Source organism: Rosa rugosa, chromosome 2 (assembly GCF_958449725.1).
Source record: "Rosa rugosa chromosome 2, drRosRugo1.1, whole genome shotgun sequence".
Taxonomy (NCBI): domain Eukaryota; kingdom Viridiplantae; phylum Streptophyta; class Magnoliopsida; order Rosales; family Rosaceae; genus Rosa; species Rosa rugosa.
The window spans coordinates 503,943-524,611 of record NC_084821.1 but is presented as its reverse complement, the minus strand read 5'-3'; the positions used below and the strand labels follow the sequence as shown (position 1 = coordinate 524,611).

The following is a 20,669-nucleotide window of genomic DNA, read 5'->3' as shown; positions in this document are numbered from 1 at the left end:
TTTTCATTTCCATCTAGCACAGGTTTCCTCATAAGTTCTGACCATCTCTTCGGGAGAAGGCTTGTTATCTCTGGGGAAGTCCATGACGATAAGCCAGTGGTTGTAATCGCAGCCAGTGGTTGTAATCGGAATATAGAATTTCATTCAAAACGTTCGGATATTACATCTAAACAGTAAAATATGACCTCATTAGAAACCTACCCGATCAAAGCAAGTAAAAAAAAAAGCATACCCCCAACCCCCCCAAATATTTAGATTATTCAGGAGAAGAGTATGAAGCCAAGGAGGTCGACCTCTTTCCAAAAACTAGTGATATCAACTGGCTAGCTAGTGAGTGTGCAACTTTATTACAGCTACGAATTACCCTCTTCCAAATTTTTCGCAAGAAAAATCATGGGCCTGATGAGCAAAGACGGCCCATTTAACTTTAGGTTCCAATTTGGGCGTCACAATAGAGAGAAGGTGGCGGGAGAGATGGAAGAGAAGCAGAGAGTAGCCACTGGAATTGCAAATGATATGAGCTTCATCATAGACCAGAACAAGAAGAAGACGACCAAGCCAGAGTACGACGTGCCGTTTATTGAGCGTTGGCCGTCGCTAAAGCCCTTCGTCAATGGCGGACTCGCTGCGTTTCTTCAAGGCTTGACCCTTTATGTTCCTTTCGCTGCTATCTACTACTCCCCATTGTTATCTCCCATTCGCCGAAGTCCCATCTTTTTCACTTTCAGGGTTTTGGGTTTTGAGTTTTGAACAAGAAAGTTAACATCTTGATGTTGAATTCTGACAAGGGCTTTCAAGATTAAACTTGGGTGAATTTCATTGTTGTTTGCAGTCGTGTCCTGATGGGATTGTGATCCGTACTTTATCTACAAGCCTTCAACTTGGATTATTCGAGTAAGTTTTCGAGTCCCCAATGAGCCAAAACATTAAGTATTCACTGTAATTCTTTACCGATTTAGTACTGGTTCTTATGACACATAGAGAAATGCAAATGTTTGTTTTTCGGGTTAATTAGTGATAACCTTTGTTGTTTAATGAGTGTAGATGGCTATTTATCTGGTTCAAGTGTAACTAGTGTTCATCTGATTTAGAATGTCCCTATTTGAATTATGATTTTATTGCCTTTGTGCTATTAGGACTCTAAGAAACAAAGCAATTGCTACCAATGATGGAATGGCATTAACTCTTTATCAGGAAGCTTCTTGCGGGTTGATTGCCGGGGCAGCTGAGGCATACTTCAGTTTTCCATTTGTTTCTGCATGTCTCCCGCGGGTTGATCCCACGACTTTATCAGTAGTGCTGCGTGCCAAATACAGAAACATATTTGATGCTCTCTACTCTATGAGTGCCAATAAAAAAATTTCAGCACTATGGACAAATGCCGGTCCTTATGTGAAGACAAGAATGGGGACTAATGTGGGTATGCTCACATCATATAATCCAAGCCTTTGTTATCTCAGAGACTCATGTGGTTTAAGCGAAACAAGAGCACAGCTGGGTAAAAATCCTCTCACAATTACTTGATTTTTCAGGCATTAATAGCTTAATAAAAACTTATCTGTAGCCTCTATACACTGATCTCACAACACAATTTTGAAACTCCTTAATCACAGCAGAATGACACATATGACATTTACATTTCCAATATCATATAATTTGGTTATTATTTTGTTGTTGGTATTTAGATTGATGACCAACATATGCAGTTCTTACCGTTGTCAAATGGATTTATGCCTTTCCTTGTAGTTGCTCTCCCCCATTGGTTTAGGTGCATAGGTTCTCACCTGTATGTGATAAGGGAAAAGAAAAAAAGGGGAAAAAGAATTATTCATGAAAAGATGGTTAGACTTAACAAAACTGAAACACATAAATCTCCTGAATGTAATTCAAGTTTTCTATTTTTGTTTCTAGAGATCTGAAATTTTAGAATTCTTAATCATAACCCAACCAACTATTTGGACCTGAAGAAGAACACATGGCATGCTAGTTATGTTGCATGTTAAATTTACTGAGCTGTGCCCTTCCAACTAGTAGCTCCTAAGATCTGTCTTGTATTGGTAGATTTCTGATATCTCTACTATATTTATTACATAAAAAAGAATGGTATTATTACAAGTAATATATATGTTTACTTCAAATGTTGGAAGTTTGAATTTGATAATTTTGGCACTTTTTTAACAGTAAACTTCGACGCATTCTAGATATAAAACAGAATGCTCTTGATGGGGTACTTGTTTTCTTGGAATTGGGATAGATTCTGCTCATTTATAAAATTGCATGATCCCACAATATCTTGTTCTTGGTTTATAAGTGATAATAGTGTATTCTTTTATTCAGGTGCAAGTGCGGTTTCAGCGTTCTTCGGTGCAGCATGCTCTGTACCAGTAAAAAATGTTCTAGCACAAGGGAAAAGTGGCTCCTCCCTGGATTGTGCCCTTAAAATTCTAAAATCGAGAGGACCCCTTGCATTCTTTTCAGGATTTTCTAGACAGTTTGCACTTGTTGGACCTCCTATCATGGTACTCCCTCCCTCATAAACACACGCAGACATTTTATTTGTTTCTCTGTTTGCAAGTAATTGGTTATGATATCTTGCTTCATGGTTGCAGATTCTGTGGTTTGCTTATGAAAATGTTCGGAAACTCTAACGATGATGGAATTGGACTGGAGCAATCTAAATTCAAGATATTTAAATGTGAAATTGGTATCCCACAGATGCTGGCCGAACTCTCTGGTTATCGGTTTTATACTTTTATTGATCAACTTCGTTTCTGGCCTCAATATTTTGGGAGTTATGAATGTAAGCAAGCTGTAAATTACATATCCGTTACAAGAAACTACTCTCTGACCTTGTTAATAGGGAGGAGGACCTGACAAGACAATGTAAAGGAGACAATCTTGATGCAGTGTTGACGTGTTGTAATTTTTTTGTTCTGCATACAGTAGCAGCGCTTTGCTATACAATCGCATAATCAGTTTATTATATGGGAGCTACAGAACTGTTGACTATTCTAATTCACAGCTTGTAGGTGACTTTCTGATCCATAAGGATTATAACGAATTGATGACTTATTTAGCTTTAAGCATACAAACTACCAAAGAAATAGGAAATTCTAAAATGTTCATCCATATAACTTATTTAGTTTGAATTATTTTCATTGCGAGCCCTCATTTCCATTTTATAAGCCACAAGTGATCTGATTGTTATGGGACATTTCAAATTTTTGGCAAAGCATAAAGCCATTCCTTGATCACCAGAACAAACTAATGAGATACCTTACAGCTTCAATTGAGTGGTCTTCAATGTTCAAAATCTGGTGGAGTGAACAAAAACCTTATTGTTGTAAATGTATCAATGAATTGAAAATATGCTTCTATAATATATAAGTAATTACTGTTTAAGGATATCTCTATTTGTGTTTGGCCCAAACTCTAGGTTACTTGACCTAATGGTAATAGGATTTAATTAGAAGGATCTAGAATCCTAATCAATGTAGAATTACTTTCCTTGTATGATTGAGATTCTATGCATTGTAATCCTCTATATAAAGAGGCCCCTATTATCAATGAGAAGACAGCAGCAAATTTCTCTCAATTTCAGTTTCTCTACAACACGTTATCAGCACGAAGCTCTAACCCTGAAAACCCTAATTTCGTAACCTTCAAAATCCTGAAACCACCGCCCCACATATCGAAGCTCTATTCCCAAGGAGCCCAGAACCGGCGGCGGAACCACCGGAACCGGCCGGAAACCCCCTGAACCGGCCGTCGGAAAAATCAGACCGGCCCCTGCCTTGTGCCTGCCCCTGCGAGCCCTGCCGAGCAGCTGCCGAGATCTGCCGAGACCTGCCGAGCCCTGTGCCTGCATCTGCCGAGAGCTGCCGAGACATCTGCCGAGACCTGCCGAGAGCTGCCGAGACACCTGCCGAGACCTGTGCCTGCCCCTGTCGACATCTGCCGAAAGCTCCGCATAGCACCTGCCGACACCTGCCGACACCTGCCGAGCACCTGCCAAGCACCTGCCGAGCACCTGCCGAGACCTGCCGAGCACCTGCCGAGACCTGCCGAGCACCTGCCGACACCTGCCGAGCAGCTGCCTACCAGCCCTGCACAGCCCCTGCACAGCCTCCGCATACCTCCTGCACAACCCCTGCAGCAACCCTGCCTAGCTCCGGCCACCAGTTTCCGGCCATTTTTCCGGCCACCTCCGGCAACCTTTTTCCGGCCACCTCCGTCATCTTTTCCGGTCAAGTTTTCCGGCTATTTTTCAAGGTAAACTTTTCTAAAAGTTCCCGTTTTTGAAGTTTTTCAATTTCTTCTTCTTTTTCTCGGGGACTTCCAACATCCCTTCTTCTACCCCCCTTTCTTCTTCATAGGGGAGACCAAAAGCCGAACTGTGGGGGTTCGTGCTCACTCCAAGCTTAGAGCTTGTAGAGTCCTCCAAACTTAGAGTTTGTTGAGAAGAAAACGATCGACCACATACATTGTCGTTTCGATCTAATCCAAAACCCCTCTTGGAAACGGATTTTCTTGGAAGCGACTACGCTCAGAAAATCCCTAATTTCTTGGAAGCGACTACGCTCAGAAATTTTATAGTTTTTCGTGGTAGCCTTTCTCGCTCCGAAACTAACCCTATTTTCTTGTTGTTTTTCAGGATGAGTAACCTGAACAAGTTGAGCTTCGCTCCACTAGAGACAACAGGCGCAGGATACCACAAGTGGGTCCGTGATGTGCGCCAGCATCTTAAGGCTGATGGGATCCTGAGTACGATCCAAGAGCCAAGTCAGGACGTGCGTACTCCTCAACAAGCTGCTGCTTTTGAAGCAAATAGAGCTACGAGAGAGGCGAATGAAGCCAAAGCCATCATTCTCATGACAAGGCACATGAATGACGCGCTCCAAAATGAGTACCTCAATGAGGAAGACCCAAGAAGACTATGGGTAGAACTCGAGCACCGTTTTGGCAACGTCCATGATTCCCTGCTTCCAGACTTAGAAGTGAGATGGTCTAGCCTCCGCTTCTGTGATTTCAAGTCTGTACTTGACTACAATTCAGAAGCACTTCGTATCAAGTCTATGATGGAATTCTGTGGACAGAACATCACTGATACGATGTTGATCGAGAAAACTCTCTCCACCTTCCCCGTCTCTGCATTGATGATAGCCAAAAACTATCGGATTGATGTCAATGCCAGACGCATCACAAGGTTTCATGAGCTAATTGGTGCCTTGAACGTAGCTGAAAAGCACGACAACATACTTGTGAAGAACTATAACTCCAGACCCGTGGGAACCAAGTCAATTCCGGAGTCTAATTATAGTCGCGCCTCCAAGGGAGGACGCAAGGAGCGAAACCCTAAGAGTAGGGATAATTCTGGACGTTCTGGTCCATATTCTCGCCCTAAAGAGGAAGGAAATCGCCAAGATAGGCGTGCACGGAACCGTGGAGGTAAACGTGTGAAGAGAGAGAGAGGCCAAGCCTCCGGTTATGGTGGTAACGCCACCAAAGGCAATAACCGCCAACAAAACACTCCCAGAGCGCCTCGATCAAGGGAACCTGACCATAATGATGCTTGTCTCAGATGTGGATCAAGTGGACATTGGGCAAAGAAGTGTACTGCATCCCAGAACGTTGCAAACGCATACAAGATGTATCGTGAAGCAAGGGAGGCAAATTACATGGAACAAGAAGATCAAGATGGAGATCTCGATCTAAGGGTGGAAGACTACAAGGATCAAGACCCAGAAACTGGCGATTTTGATTAAGTCTTTTTATTTCCAAGAGATGTAGGCAATTGCCATATTATTTTTGTAGTAGATGCCAATGCTATTAGTCTTTCTTCAAAGTAGGCGTACTCAATGTGAGTGTGATGTCTAGGAAGGTTTTGAGATAAGTGGTACTTAAGTGAGCCTCGCTCCACCGACATCTCTCTACTCACCTGGTCACATTTACATTGGAATTACCGAAAGGAGTTAGACGACTACCATTGTTTTGCATTAACTAGTTTATTGGATTAGATTTTCTTTGGTTAAAGAAACGATGATGTAATTCCGTTAGGCTTATTAATAAAAGTTGAGTTCTTTTCTTTATGACTCCTTTTTAATTACGAGCTTTTCTTTTAGGAATGGATGAACTTCAATGTCTTGCGGATAGTGCGACTACGCACACCATTCTACGACATAGGCAATTATTCTTGGAGATGTTGCCTACATATTCATCTGTGACTACGATGGCTGGGCCATCAGGTTTAGTTCAAGGACATGGAATGGCCCAATTCCTTTTGCCTAATGGCACCTTGATTAAAGTCACTGAAGCTCTCTACGCTCCTAAGGCAAATCGAACCTTATTGAGTTTTAAAGATATTAGAGCCAACGGATTCCATGCGGAAACGCATAGTGAGAACGGAATAGAATTCCTTTGCATTACCTCTAATGATTGCGGAAGAAAGCGCATCTTAGAGAAGCTTATGTGTCAATCTAGTGGACTTTATGTCACTACAATTCGACCAATTGAATCCCACAATGTCATAAGAGAAGATCTCTTGGATTCAGACACATATTGGCTTTGGCATGACCGACTAGGACATCCTGGTCGTGATATGATGCTCCGTATACTAAAGACTTCACACGGACATCCATTCTTCAGAGTGAGAAGAAGCAAGAATCAAAAATTGATTCCAGGACTTAGCAAGACCGCAACAATTGCAGCATCTGGAGCTGCAGCCGTCTTGGGGCGCCATAGGGCCGCCCAAGTCCCATGTGATGACGCCATTAATGGCGCCAACCATGAGCATGACGCCATGGTTGTTCCTCCTAGTGGCCATGACGCCACACACACCAATTTCCATGGCTCTAACGCCATAATGGGAGATGTAGTCACACACTTTGCTTCTAATAGCGCTACAGACGCTCAGACCCAATCAAAATCTTCATTGGTTGCTTCTAAGGCCCCTCGCTCTTTCTGCAAAGCCTGTTCCTTCGGGAAATTAGGACCGAGACCGTCCTACGCAAAGGATCCCAAAATACTCATTCCGTTCTTACAGAGAATCCAAGGGGATATCTGTGGACCAATTCAACCACCATGCGGACCCTTTAAATACTTTATGGTATTGGTTGATGTGTCGACACGCTGGTCACATGTCGCGCTACTGTCCACTCGAAATGCTGCTTATGCTAAACTCCTCGCCCAGATTATCCGTCTACGGGCTCACTACCCTGACCATCCTATCAAGTCAATTCGACTTGATAATGCTGGGGAGTTTACATCGAAAACATTCGATGACTATTGCATGTCACTGGGGATTGATGTAGAGCATCCAGTTCCCCATGTTCATACCCAAAATGGTCTCGCAGAAGCCGCTATCAAACGACTCCAGATGATAGCACGGACATTGGTTATGCGCACCAATCTCCCTGTTTCTGCTTGGGGATATGCAATATTGCATGCAGCGACGCTAATTCGTCTACGACCCACTGCCACCCAATCTTACTCTGCGTTACAGCTAGTGACTGGGTACGAGCCCGATATCTCGCACTTACGCATTTTTGGGTGTGCCATTTATGTGCCTATTACGCCGCCACAGCGTACTAAGATGGGTCCACAACGACGAATGGGCATTTATGTTGGATATGAATCTCCAACGATCGTCCGCTACCTTGAACCCTTGACAGGCGATCTCTTTACCGCTAGATTTGCGGATTGTCACTTTGATGAGACAGTCTTCCCATCGTTAGGGGGAGATAAGAACACATCTGTTCAACAGGAACGACAGGAATTGTCGTGGTCTGTCCCCACTATGTCTCATCTCGATCCCCGTACCGCACAGTCCGAACTTGAAGTGCGAAGAATAATCGAGCTCCAGAACGTAGCAGACACTCTGCCTGATGCGTTTTCTGATGTTGCCAAAGTGACGAGATCACACATACCTGCTGCAAACGTGCCTGCAAGGATCGATGTCCCAAATACTGGACATCACGCCTCTCCTGTGACACCAGGAGATGGCGCCATTGCCCAACATGGCAATGATGTGGCATCTATGGCCGCAGGTCCAGCAAGAAAGCGCGGTAGACCGATTGGTTCGAAGGATACTCGCCCTAGAAAGAGAGCGAATGAGGCACAAACAAATCCTTTGATCATCGATACTCAAAATCCGTCCCATGAGAATGTTCCGGATTATGGTTATGTCCAAGAGACATCATTGGGGGACGCCTCAATGTCAGAACCTATCCCTGAGAACGTAGAGATCTCTGTTAATTACACTAGTGTACATGGGACATGGGAAAGAAACTCCATCATCATTGATGATGTATTCGCGTATTCAGTGGCGCGTGAGATTATTGAGACCGATGACATCGAACCACGCTCCGTTGATGAATGCCAACGTAGAGCTGATTGGCCAAAGTGGAAAGATGCGATCCAGGCAAAACTTGATTCTCTAGCGAAAAGAAAGGTATTCGGACCGGTTGTGTCAATACCGCCCAACACCAAACCAGTTGGTCACAAATGGGTATTCGTTAGAAAGCGTAATGAGAAAAACGAGATTGTAAGGTACAAAGCTCGCCTTGTGGCGCAAGGTTTCTCACAACGCCCTGGAATCGACTACAAGGAGACCTATTCTCCCGTAATAGACGTCATAACGTTCCGCTACCTTGTCAGTTTGGTAGTTTCCGAAAAACTGAACATGCAGCTTATGGATGTGGTTACTGCGTATCTATATGGGGATCTAGATACAGAGATATACATGAAGATTCCAGACGGAATTCAGTTACCCAAATCAAGTGGCTCTAAACCACGGAGCGCGTTTGCAATTAGATTGAAACGCTCACTATATGGATTGAAACAATCCGGACGGATGTGGTATAACCGTCTAAGTGACTACTTGATTGGAAAGGGATATGTCAACAATGAACTATGCCCATGTGTGTTCATAAAAAGGACAAGTTCCGGATTTGCAATAGTAGCGGTTTATGTCGATGACATGAACATAATTGGCACCCTTAAAGAGTTAAGGGAAACCGCTGAACACTTGAAATCCGAGTTTGAGATGAAAGATCTTGGGAAAACACGGTTTTGCCTCGGTTTAGAACTTGAGCATCGTAGAGATGGTATCCTGATTCATCAATCAGCTTATACCCAAAAGATGCTTAGGCGTTTCAACACTGATAAGATTAAGCCTTCAAGCACCCCAATGGTCGTCCGTAGTCTTGATCCAAAGAAGGATCAATTTCGTCCAAAAGATGACGATGAAGAAGTGCTAGAGGCAGAGGTGCCCTACCTAAGTGCAATAGGCGCATTATTGTACTTAGCTCAATGCACAAGACCGGATATCTCATTCGCTGTGAACTTGCTAGCTAGATATAGCTCTGCGCCTACACGACGCCATTGGACTGGTGTTAAAGATATCTTTCGATACCTAAGTGGTACGATCGATATGGGCTTGTTCTATCCCTACAGAGAGAAGATGGATTCGGACCCATCAAGTGCCAGGGACGCCACACATGGTGGACTGCGTCCCCTATCCCCATCCCAAAACGATATAAGTGTTTTGGAAGGTTTTGCTGATGCTGGGTACCTCTCTGACCCACACAAAGGTCGCTCCCAAACTGGTTATGTTTTCACCATGGGAAAGACTGCGATATCTTGGAGGTCTACAAAACAGACCTTAGTCGCTACTTCTTCGAATCATGCAGAGATTATTGCTCTTCACGAAGCAGTTCGTGAATGTATATGGCTTCGATCCATAGTTACGCATATTCGAAGAAATTGTGGTTTGAAGTCTACCACAGATGAGCCAACGAGCATTTATGAGGATAATGCTGCTTGCATTGAACAAATGAAGCAAGGCTACATCAAAGGCGACAACACCAAGCATATATCGCCCAAATTCTTCTACAATCAGCAACAACAGAAACTCCTCAAGATCAAAGTGAACCAGGTTCGATCTGAGGACAATGAGGCAGACTTGTTTACTAAGTCATTGCCCAAATCCACGTTCGAGAAACATGTGGCAATAATTGGCTTGCGGAAATTATCTGAACTCCCATGATCGTAGTCATCAGGGGGAGGCGCAGACATCAGGGGGAGATGTCTACATGTTCACCTCGAAACGTGAAGGGTGTGTTGTGCTCTTTTTCCCCTTCGACCGAGGTTATTTTTGTCCCACTGGGTTTTTGTTACTCGGCAAGGTTTTTAATGAGGCAACGAGAGAAGCACCGCGTTTGGACAACACAAAGGGGAGTGTTTAAGGATATCACTATTTGTGTTTGGCCCAAACTCTAGGTTACTTGACCTAGTGGTAATAGGATTTAATTAGAAGGATCTAGAATCCTAATCAATGTAGAATTACTTTCCTTGTATGATTGAGATTCTATGCATTGTAATCCTCTATATAAAGAGGCTCCTATTATCAATGAGAAGACAGCAGCAAATTTATCTCAATTTCAGTTTCTCTACAACAATTACAACAATAATTTATACAATAATATATAGATTACAATACACAACATGTATCTGAGATAAAAGAATTGTAATTGCAAGAGAAACTGACTTGTGATTCGATAGAGGCTTGCAGATTGGCAATGTCCTTTAGACAGAATTTCACCCCTACTCAGTGCTTGTAGTTCGTTAGGCTTCTGTCCACCAGGATACAACTATCGATAATCCAAGAGCCTAGCACCAGACCTTAGATTCTAGCGAACGTACTAAGTGTTTTTCTCTCTGAAGGAAAGGAAGGAAAAATAAATCTGTATATTGGAGAGGAAGACCTGTTGGGTTTATATAATGTTTGAGACACCACTTCAGTTTAAATTGAAGAGGTAAGTTGCCTTTCAATAACCTCTTTAGTTCAAATTCAAAAGGTAAGTTTATCAGACTTGTGCTTTTGAATTCAACCGTCAAAAACTGAATTCTATTCCACCACCGTTTGGAAATCTCATTGAGGAAGATCCAAGTGAGGTGAAAATTCCCTTGAGATGGATCCGAGTGAGGAAGAAAATCTTGGAGAGGTAACATCCCCTTGAGATGGATCCGAGTGAGGAAGAAAATCCCTTTGAGACAGATCTAATCCTCCTCAATAGAAACCGATTTCTATTCAAACTCTAACAATCCCCCACATTTGAATAGAAAGATGAATATAAGGAACTATGGCAGACTTGTACTAATGATGAAACATTTCGAGAGAAATTTGGAATTGATACGCATCAGGAGAGGTGTCTTTTGGACTTGAACCTACCTTAGTGAATACTTATCGGACGTACTTGGTGACGCAGTGGATATAAAATCTTGAACTGTTCACCGTTGTAGTAGGCCAAGACAACAAGCATCACACGTATCACTTCCGACACTTTTCAGTTCATACGTTTGTGTTCATTTTAGTCCTGAACAAATCCCGGATTCATGAGAGCTTTAGAGAATTTAGCCATGTAATTCTCATAAATGCGACCCCACATTTACTCTCGTATAGGTGACACCTAATTTATGAATATCCTGCTATATTCCTCTTGAAATGTAAGAGATTAGTGTCATTAAGAATATTGAATTCAACCTTTCACTTCGTCACAGGTAACACACTTCTCCATCTTAGGAATGAGTTTTGTTGTGTGTTCAAAGTTTTGAATCTCACTCAACTAGTTTGCCTATTGAACCTAGACCATGGGATCTCCAATCAACTAGGTTAGGTTTCCGCCAAGTTTGATTCATTGAATTGGCTTTAAACCCATTCACCTCGATGTATACTTTACTTGCTCTCTAGGTATACCCTTTGTAAGAGGATCTGCAATATTCTCTTTTGATTTAACATAGTCAATGGAAATAGTTCCATTTTTGAGCATTTCCTTGATTGTATTATGCCTACGTCTTATGTGCCTTGATTTCCCATTATATATATGGCTTTTTGCTCTACCTATTGCTGACATGCAGTCACAATGTATGCAAATAGGTGTAAGAGGCTTAGGCCACAATGGAATGTCATCTAAGAAATTGTGAAGCCATTCTGCTTCTTCTCCAGCTTTATTTAAGGCTATAAATTCAGATTCCATTGTTGATCGTGCTATACACGTTTGCTTTGATGATTTCCAAGATACTGCTGCTCCTCCAAGAGTGAAGACATATCCACTTGTGGATTTAGATTCATTGCAATCTGAAATCCAATTAGCATCAGTATAGCCTTCCAATACATGAGGATATCTTGTGTAGTGCAATCCATAATCAATGGTATACTTTAAGTACCTTAGTACTCTTATTAAAGCCTCCCAATGATCTTTTCCAGGATTGTTGGTGTATCTACTAAGCCTACTTATGGAATAAGCTATATCTGGCCTAGTACTATTCATAATGTACATTAAACATCCAATTACTTGGGAATACTCCAATTGTGATACACCTTCACCAACATTTTTCTTTAACTTGCAGTTGGCATCAAAAGGAGTTACGGCAGGATTGCTATCAAAGTGACCAAATTTCTTGAGTACTTTTTCCACATAGTGGGATTGAGTTAAAACATATCCATTTGCACTCCTTTGAATGCGAATGCCAAGAATCACATCAGCTCTTCCCATATCTTTCATATCAAACTTAGAGTTCAACATTTTCTTTGTGGAGTTTATGACATCTAAGTTGGATCCCAAGATGAGCATGTCGTCTACATATAAACATATAATGACACAAGAATTTTTAAAATTCTTTATGTAAACACATTTGTCACATGCATTGATCTTAAAACCATGTGTAGTCATTGTGTGATCAAACTTTTCATGCCATTGTTTGGGAGCTTGTTTAAGTCCGTACAAGGATTTGACAAGTCTACAAACCTTCTTTTCTTGACCTTTTACCACAAACCCTTCCGGTTGCTCCATATATATTTCTTCATCTAATTCACCATTTAAAAATGCAGTCTTCACATCCATTTGGTGAATTTCCAGATTGTACACCGATGCAATTGCAATTAGCATCCTTATAGATGTAATTCTTGTGACCGGTGAATAAGTGTCAAAGAAATCCAACCCTTCTTTTTGACGATATCCTTTTGCAACTAGACGAGCTTTATACTTGTCTATGGTACCATCTGGTTTCAATTTCTTTTTGAAAATCCATTTATATCCAATTGGTTTATTACCAGGAGGTAAGTCAACCAATTCCCAAGTGTTGTTTTGCAAAATGGATTCAACTTCACTATTAATTGCTTCCTTCCAAAAAGGAGCATCTGGAGATGTCATTGCATCTTTGTATGTTTGTGGTTCTGACTCAATTATATAAGTAAGAAATTCGGGTCCAAAGTCCTTGGCAATTTTGATTCTCTTACTCCTTCTTGGTTCCAAGTCTGATTCTTGATCGTCATTATTGATAGCATTTGGTTCCAGGTCATTTCCTTGTACACCAGATGATGTAGCATCATCAATATGACTTGAATCATGTTTCCTTTTATTTGAAGATACTCTAGTTTTGTATGGAAATATATCTTCAAAAAATTCTGCATCCACAGATTCTATAATAGTATTTACATGTATATCAATCACTTCTGATTTAAATACTAAGAATCTATATGCTGCACTGATAGGAGCATAAAATGTGACGTTTATAATGTTTAAACCCTATATTTTGCTAAGCTATTTCCTTTATCTTGATCAATTTAACTTAGTTAGTGTTTTTACAGGTAAAATGGAGTTCTAATGACACTAGGAATCCTGGTGGTGCTAGGAGATGCTATGGCTTCAAGATGACTCAAGATAGCTCAAGAATATTCCAGAATGCACAAGAAATTTCGGCAATTGAAGAATGGGCTTTGAAATTGTCCAATTGAGAAGTCTGGCCCAAAGATTGAAGCATGTGACTTGCACATGAGTTTCTAGACTCTTCTTGACATCTTGGAGGAGTCCTAAATCAATTCCATTTGTTTTTTTCAGTGAGAATAAAGAATATTCAATAAGATTTCGGAAATCCCAAAAAGGGAGAGTTTTTAGGAATCTGCCTGTGCAGATCAGTCAACTTCAACAGAGCCCTGAGGACAGCTCAGAACTCAGAAAATTGTTCAGTGAGAATAAAGAATATTCAATAAGATTTCTTGGAGGAGTCCTAAATCAATTCCATTTGTTTTTTTCAGTGAGAATAAAGAATATTCAATAAGATTTCGGAAATCCCAAAAAGGGAGAGTTTTTAGGAATCTGCCTGTGCAGATCAGTCAACTTCAACAGAGCCCTGAGGACAGCTCAGAACTCAGAAAATTGTGATCTATATATGGTTGGAAATCTACGGATGTCTAGTTTTCAGAAATTTTTACAGTGCATCAATATCTATTTTCTAGAAGAAGTTATGACTATTTTAGTGCACTGAGGTCAAATCTGCCGGAAATCTGTTTTGTGTCAAAGAAGTTCTAACTCAATTTGGTTTCTACAACCTAAAAGAGATATTTAGGGAGTTCTAAATCAAATTGATTTATACTTGCTTGTGGCAGATTCCTGTTGGTCAAATTATGAAGCCATAATCATGATAAATAAAGAGAGGAAGGGGAGCAGAAAATATATACCTTCCTTAATCCATCTCATGTTCTTTGTCTCTCCATCTCCTCTCCATTTTCTGTTCATTCTCTAGTCTTCTAGTTCTGCATTTTTAAGCAAAGAGAAAGAGAAGCCATGCAATACATCAATTTCCTAGACGCCATCCACCCTTGTGTCGTCCCTAGAAGATTGCTTGCTTTCAAGGATCTTCAAGTTCTTCGTCTCAAGGCTTTATCATTCATCTTTCAAGGTGTATTATATCATTTCTCTTGTTTTCTTTGTTTGATTTTGTAAAACTATGAATTATAGTTAACATAACGTTAAGGGCAAAGTTTAAAGCCCGTTTATATGTTTTGAAATAAAGTTGTGATTTCTATATGTTGATTTATATGTTGCTTATGTGAGATTGCTTGATTGATTTTGGATTACAGAAAACTTTTGCATGTTTATGTTCTTTGGTGATCAACTTAGGATATATGCATATAATTGGAGCTAGATTTAAGTAGTGAAGGCTTTGGACAAAAGTCGAAATCAATTAAGGAGGATTGCAAATAGATGAACTTTTTCATATTAGGTTGTGCACTTTGGTTGACATCCTTTCTTTGTTCTTCATGCATTGAATGTGTTCTTGATTAGCTAGCTTTCTAGACTATGATTGCATATTCAATAGGATTGATTTAGGTGCTTTCACTTAGATTGATTATTCAAGGAAAGTAAAATATGGGAAATCATTTGCTTACTAACGTTTCACATGGTCAACTTATTTCTCATGACATAGATAATCAACTATAGAAATTGTAATTGGATTTCATTCATATGATTGTGGTTTTGATCTTTGTTCCTTGCGTTCCACCCTTGTAAATGTGTTTTTACATTCTCTTTATTTCATTTAATTTTAATTCCGATTCTATAATCCCAAAACCCCCCTTTTTACATTAACTTGTATATATATTTCTATTCTTTGTTTTATTTTTGTACATAATACTTTTTACTTTATTTTTATACATAATTCTTTATTTTTTTATGAAATTAAAGGAGTACCCTCAATCACCGGACTGAACGATCCCTGCTTATCCTATACTGACAACTACATTTTGCAGGGTTAAATTGACACTCATTTTTAGCGTATCATGCACTATTATTGGCAAATCCAATAAACACACAGTCAATTGTTTTTTGTCCTAATTTGCTCCTCTTTGGTAAAGGAATTTGAACCTTAGCAAGGCACCCCCACACTTTTAATGTTTTATACGTAGGCATTCTTCCTTTCCATATTTCATATGGAGACTTATTAGTTCCCTTGTGTGGGATTTTATTCAAGATTGCATTAGCAGTAAGTAGTGCTTCACCCCACAAATTGTGAGGAAGTCCAGAGCTATTTAACATGGAGTTTATCATATCTTTAAAAGTTCTGTTCTTTCTTTCAGCAACTCCATTTTGTTGCGGGGAATATGGTGCAGTAGTTTGATGAATGATGCCATGTAAAGAGCAAAATTCTGCAAATGCATTAGATTCATATTCACCTCCTCTATCTGACTTTAGGATTTTAATTTTCTTATCAAGTTGATTCTCAACTTCAGCTTTATATGTCTTAAACATATTCAAAGTTTCATCTTTGCTATGTATTAGATAAACATAGCAGTACTTACTGCAATCGTCTATGAAAGTAACGTAATAGTTCTTTCCCCCACGAGTTGGTGTGGATTTAACGTCACATAAGTCACTATGAATCAATCCCAACACCTCATTTGATCTACCAAAAATTGATTTAAAAGTTTGCCTTGCAAATTTTGATTCTGTGCAAGTTTCACATTTATGTGCAGCATCTATAGTGCATTTTGGTAACAAACCAAGATTAATCATTCTATGTAAAGAACGAAAGTTGACATGTCCTAATCTAGCATGCCATAAATTAGAAGACTCAAGCAAATAAGTAGAAGCATTATCTATATTATTATTAGCAACATCATATACATACAGATTGAGTTTGAAGAGCCCCTTTGCCAGGTAGCCCTTTCCTACAAAAGTTCCTCCCTTAGTGGGAACGAACTTGTCAGATTCAAAAACAAGCTTAAATCCTTTGTTGCTCAACAAAGGACCAGACATAAGATTTTTCCTAATTTCAGGAACATGTAGCACCTCAGTTAGAGTGAGTTTTTTCCCAGAAGTGAATGTCAAAACCACATTACCCTTTCCAGCAACACTTGATGCAGATGCATTTCCCATGAACAATTGCTCCTCACCATTAAGTGGTTGATAGGTGGTAAACAGATTTCTATCTCCACAAATGTGCCTTGTCGCACCTGTATCAATCCACCAGTCCTTATTGTCATTCACCAAGTTGACTTCAGAAACAACAGCCACAAAATCCTCCATAGCCACAGCCACATTTGCTTGGTTGTTGTTGTTCCTAATGGCGGTAGATGCATCTTTCTTGTGACGACATTCTTGTGCCTTGTGTCCAGGCTTTCCACACACCCAGCAACTACCTTTAATTTTCTTGAAATTCTTGGTCTTTGTTGCATATTTGACAGCATGTTTATTGCCTTTGAATTTCTGACCTTTGAATTTTGGTTTGGAAGTTTCTCCCTCAACCATATTTGCTTTGGCTTCGATGACAGATCCATCGGGTTGCTTCTCACTTTTCAGTTGGTCTTCTTGAACTCGTAGTTTCAAAACCAGATCCTCCATGGTCATTTCACTCTTCTTGTGCTTCAAATGCACTTTGAAATCCTTCCAAGAAGGTGGTAATTTTTCTATAACAGAACCAACTTGAAAGCTTTCATTAATCAACATACCTTCAGCATGAAGTTCATGAATAATCACCTGGAGTTCATCAACTTGACTAACAACAGTCTTGCTGTCCACCATCTTATAGTTCAGAAATTTTCCAATAATGAACTTCTTTGAACCTGCGTCATCAACTTTGTATTTTTTCTCCAAAGAATTCCAGAGTTCCTTTGCAGTGGTGTATGACCTATATACATCATACAAAGTATCATCCAGACCATTGAGAATATAATTCCTGCAGAGAAACTCACAATGTTTCCAAGCATCAATTGCATTCAATTGTTCTGCAGTCACGTCATCTCCTTCTGCCTTTGGAACTTCTTCCTTCACGACATGAGCAAGGTTCAATGTTGTCAGATAAAACAACATTTTTTGTTGCCAGCGTTTAAAGTCCACGCCCTTGAATTTTTCTGGTTTCTCAACATGAGTTTTCACACCATTCACTGATACTTGATCCATGAATTCTGTCTAAAGATTGTTGTAAATGTATCAATGAATTGAAAATATGCTTCTACAATATATAAGTAATTACAACAATAATTTATACAATAATATATAGATTACAATACACAACATGTATCTGAGATAAAGGAATTGTAATTGCAAGAGAAACTGACTTGTGATTCGATAGAGGCTTGCAGATTGGCAATGTCCTTTAGACAGAATTTCACCCCTACTCAGTGCTTGTAGTTCGTTAGGCTTCTGTCCACCAGGATACAACTATCGATAATCCAAGAGCCTAGCACCAGACCTTGGATTCTAGCGAACGTACTAAGTGTTTTTCTCTCTGAAGGAAAGGAAGGAAAAATAAATCTGTATATTGGAGAGGAAGACCTGTTGGGTTTATATAATGTTTGAGACACCACTTCAGTTTAAATTGAAGAGGTAAGTTGCATTTCAATAACCTCTTTAGTTCAAATTCAAAAGGTAAGTTGATCAGACTTGTGCTTTTGAATTCAACCGTCAAAAACTGAATTCTATTCCACCACCGTTTGGAAATCTCATTGAGGAAGATCCAAGTGAGGTGAAAATCCCCTTGAGATGGATCCGAGTGAGGAAGAAAATCCCTTTGAGACAGATCTAATCCTCCTCAATAGAAACCGATTTCTATTCAAACTCTAACACTTATATAATTAGAGATTTTTTTAATAGTATGTACATGAACCCAGTAACCCAAGTCCACAGTTGCACAAACCCAGTAACCCGTCCTCCAAACCCGCTGCCCCACCACCTGCGTATGGTCACCATCGCTGCCCCACCATCGGCGAATGGTCTTATTTCTTTTTCTTTTTGGTCGGTAAAATGAGATTTCTTGACCTCTTTTGGTTGAGTAGTCAACTTTGAACCACATTAGTTCTGTAATTATTCTCAGAGTCTTGATTGCTTCATCTCCAATCACCGACGCTGCTTTCTTATGATGAAAGGCAATAGACATGTACACATGGACATGCATCAACGATCAGACTGGAAGACTTTGAAAACTCTTTGGAGGTTGGCTTGACCTATATATTTTCGATCAATCAATCTAAACCACCGACGCTGCTTTCTTATGAGGAAAGGCAATAGACAATTAGACGTGTACATATGGACATCAGCGATCAGACTGGAAGACTTAAGTGCAGACACGTTTTTCATAACATGGAAAAACTTTTTGGAGGTTTTTTTTTTTTATGACAAACTTTTTGGACGTTGGCTTGACCAATTTTCGATCAATCAATCTAACGATCAGACCGGAAGACTCAAGGTTTCATAGCATGACTGGAAGACTCAAGTCAGTCAAGTGCAGACATGTTTTTCATACTCAAGTGGACCTATTTTCGATCAATCAATCTAACGATCAGACCGGAAGACTCAAGGTTTCATAGCATGACTGGAAGACTCAAGTCAGTCTGTTTGAGCCCAAAAGTAATTTTGGCAATATCCTTCAGTGGATCTAGCACTGCGGGCCGATACCTGCGGCCTAAAAATAAACATACTTGGTTTTGGGTTACAACTCCGCCTATTCCGGAATCCATGAGGAGAGCAAAGTCCTATTGGAATCAAGTAATAGAGATTGACTAGGAAACTCCAGTCAATAATCCTTTTACGACAAGGAACGGTCGAAACCCTAGGTATATATACCAGGTTTCAAGGACAGATTAGGCACCTCTCTGATATCAGTCAATCCCAGCGATTACAAAGCCTCCCAAGAGCAAACCCTCAACCTCGTTGAACCCCGGTGACCGCGATACAGTCCCAGTCTCCCAGCGAGCCGACTGCTAGCATCACCAGATCAACCCGGCGACCGTACTTCCAGTCCCAGTCTCCCAGCGAGCCGACTGTAAGCGCAACCGCCACCGTTACTTCCAGCGAAGCAAGGGTAACGCCCTCGCACCCAGCGAAGCTAGAGTCACGCTTTAGCGCAACCCCGTGCTTCTCCCAACTTCCCAGTGATTGCTCTGCTTAGTCTACAACACTAAGTATCGATTCGGTGAACGCAAGAGACCACAACCAAAGCCCTTACCCAGTAAGGCAAGAAGTCCTTCTCCGGAAGGCTAGAGAAGAACCCCATGACGAGGTTGGTGCTCTCCTCGTCCACGGTCGCTTGAAGAAGAAGTCAGGTCAAGGGACTACCCCGACGACTGCACCCCACGGTGCTGGCACGCCTGCGCAATCACACGCTCAAAAGAGACAGTTTGCAAGCCAACTGGTTTTGGAGCCAAACATTTTGGCACGCCCAGTGGGACCAAACTAGTGTCTCTTCGTGAACGGTAGCCATTGGGAAGTCAAGCGAAAACCCCTACCAAAAGGTTTACGCTAACTGCCCAAAGCATAAGACCTCTAGTTACAAGCCGCATTCTCGCACGGATTGTCGTGGTCTTTCTGAGCAACAAGTGACTCAAAGATTCGCTCTTCATCCCCATCCAACCGAGATGTCAACGGAAAAAGGAGAGAATCGTCCGACCGCTACTGAGGGTCAAACTGTCACTAACAACCAGTCCCGCGAGCCGGTTGACACTGTCGCTAGCTCCAACACAGCGACGAGTGTGCAAAGAGAGGCTTTCGTTCCGAAGCCTATCCCAGAAGGGGCCTCCTCCGAGGTCGCATTCGCAATTATCCTGGAGAATATCGAAAACCACAGCAAGAAGATAGCTGCTGACCTTGCGAGGGATAATGCGAGAGCCGACCAGGTCATACGCGAAATAAACCAGCGTATTTCCCAACAAGCGGAGGAAACTAAGCAGCAAATTTCACAGACTGAGAATGCTTTGATGGCCCATGCTTCAGGTATCGCAGAAGAGCAGAACCAGCGCCAGAAAGGAATAATAGAGGCTATTGCGAACCATACGAAGCAAACAACGGCTGACATGGCTGGTCTCCGTAAAGATGGAGAGATCCTCGCAACCGAGG

The 20,669-nt window shown here is 41.0% G+C and overlaps 1 protein-coding gene across 1 annotated transcript; it reads left to right on the top strand.

The window, feature by feature from the left end:
- Positions 1 to 706: 706 nt before the first annotated feature.
- LOC133733025 (mitochondrial dicarboxylate/tricarboxylate transporter DTC-like) lies at positions 707 to 2,906 on the top strand. The gene is made up of 4 exons (XM_062160633.1): positions 707 to 894; positions 1,137 to 1,498; positions 2,338 to 2,519; positions 2,610 to 2,906. Exons 2-4 carry the CDS (start codon positions 1,174 to 1,176, stop codon positions 2,646 to 2,648), a joined length of 546 nt encoding a protein of 181 aa, XP_062016617.1. The 5' UTR covers positions 707 to 894; positions 1,137 to 1,173; the 3' UTR covers positions 2,649 to 2,906.
- The last annotated feature ends 17,763 nt before the right edge of the window (positions 2,907 to 20,669 follow it).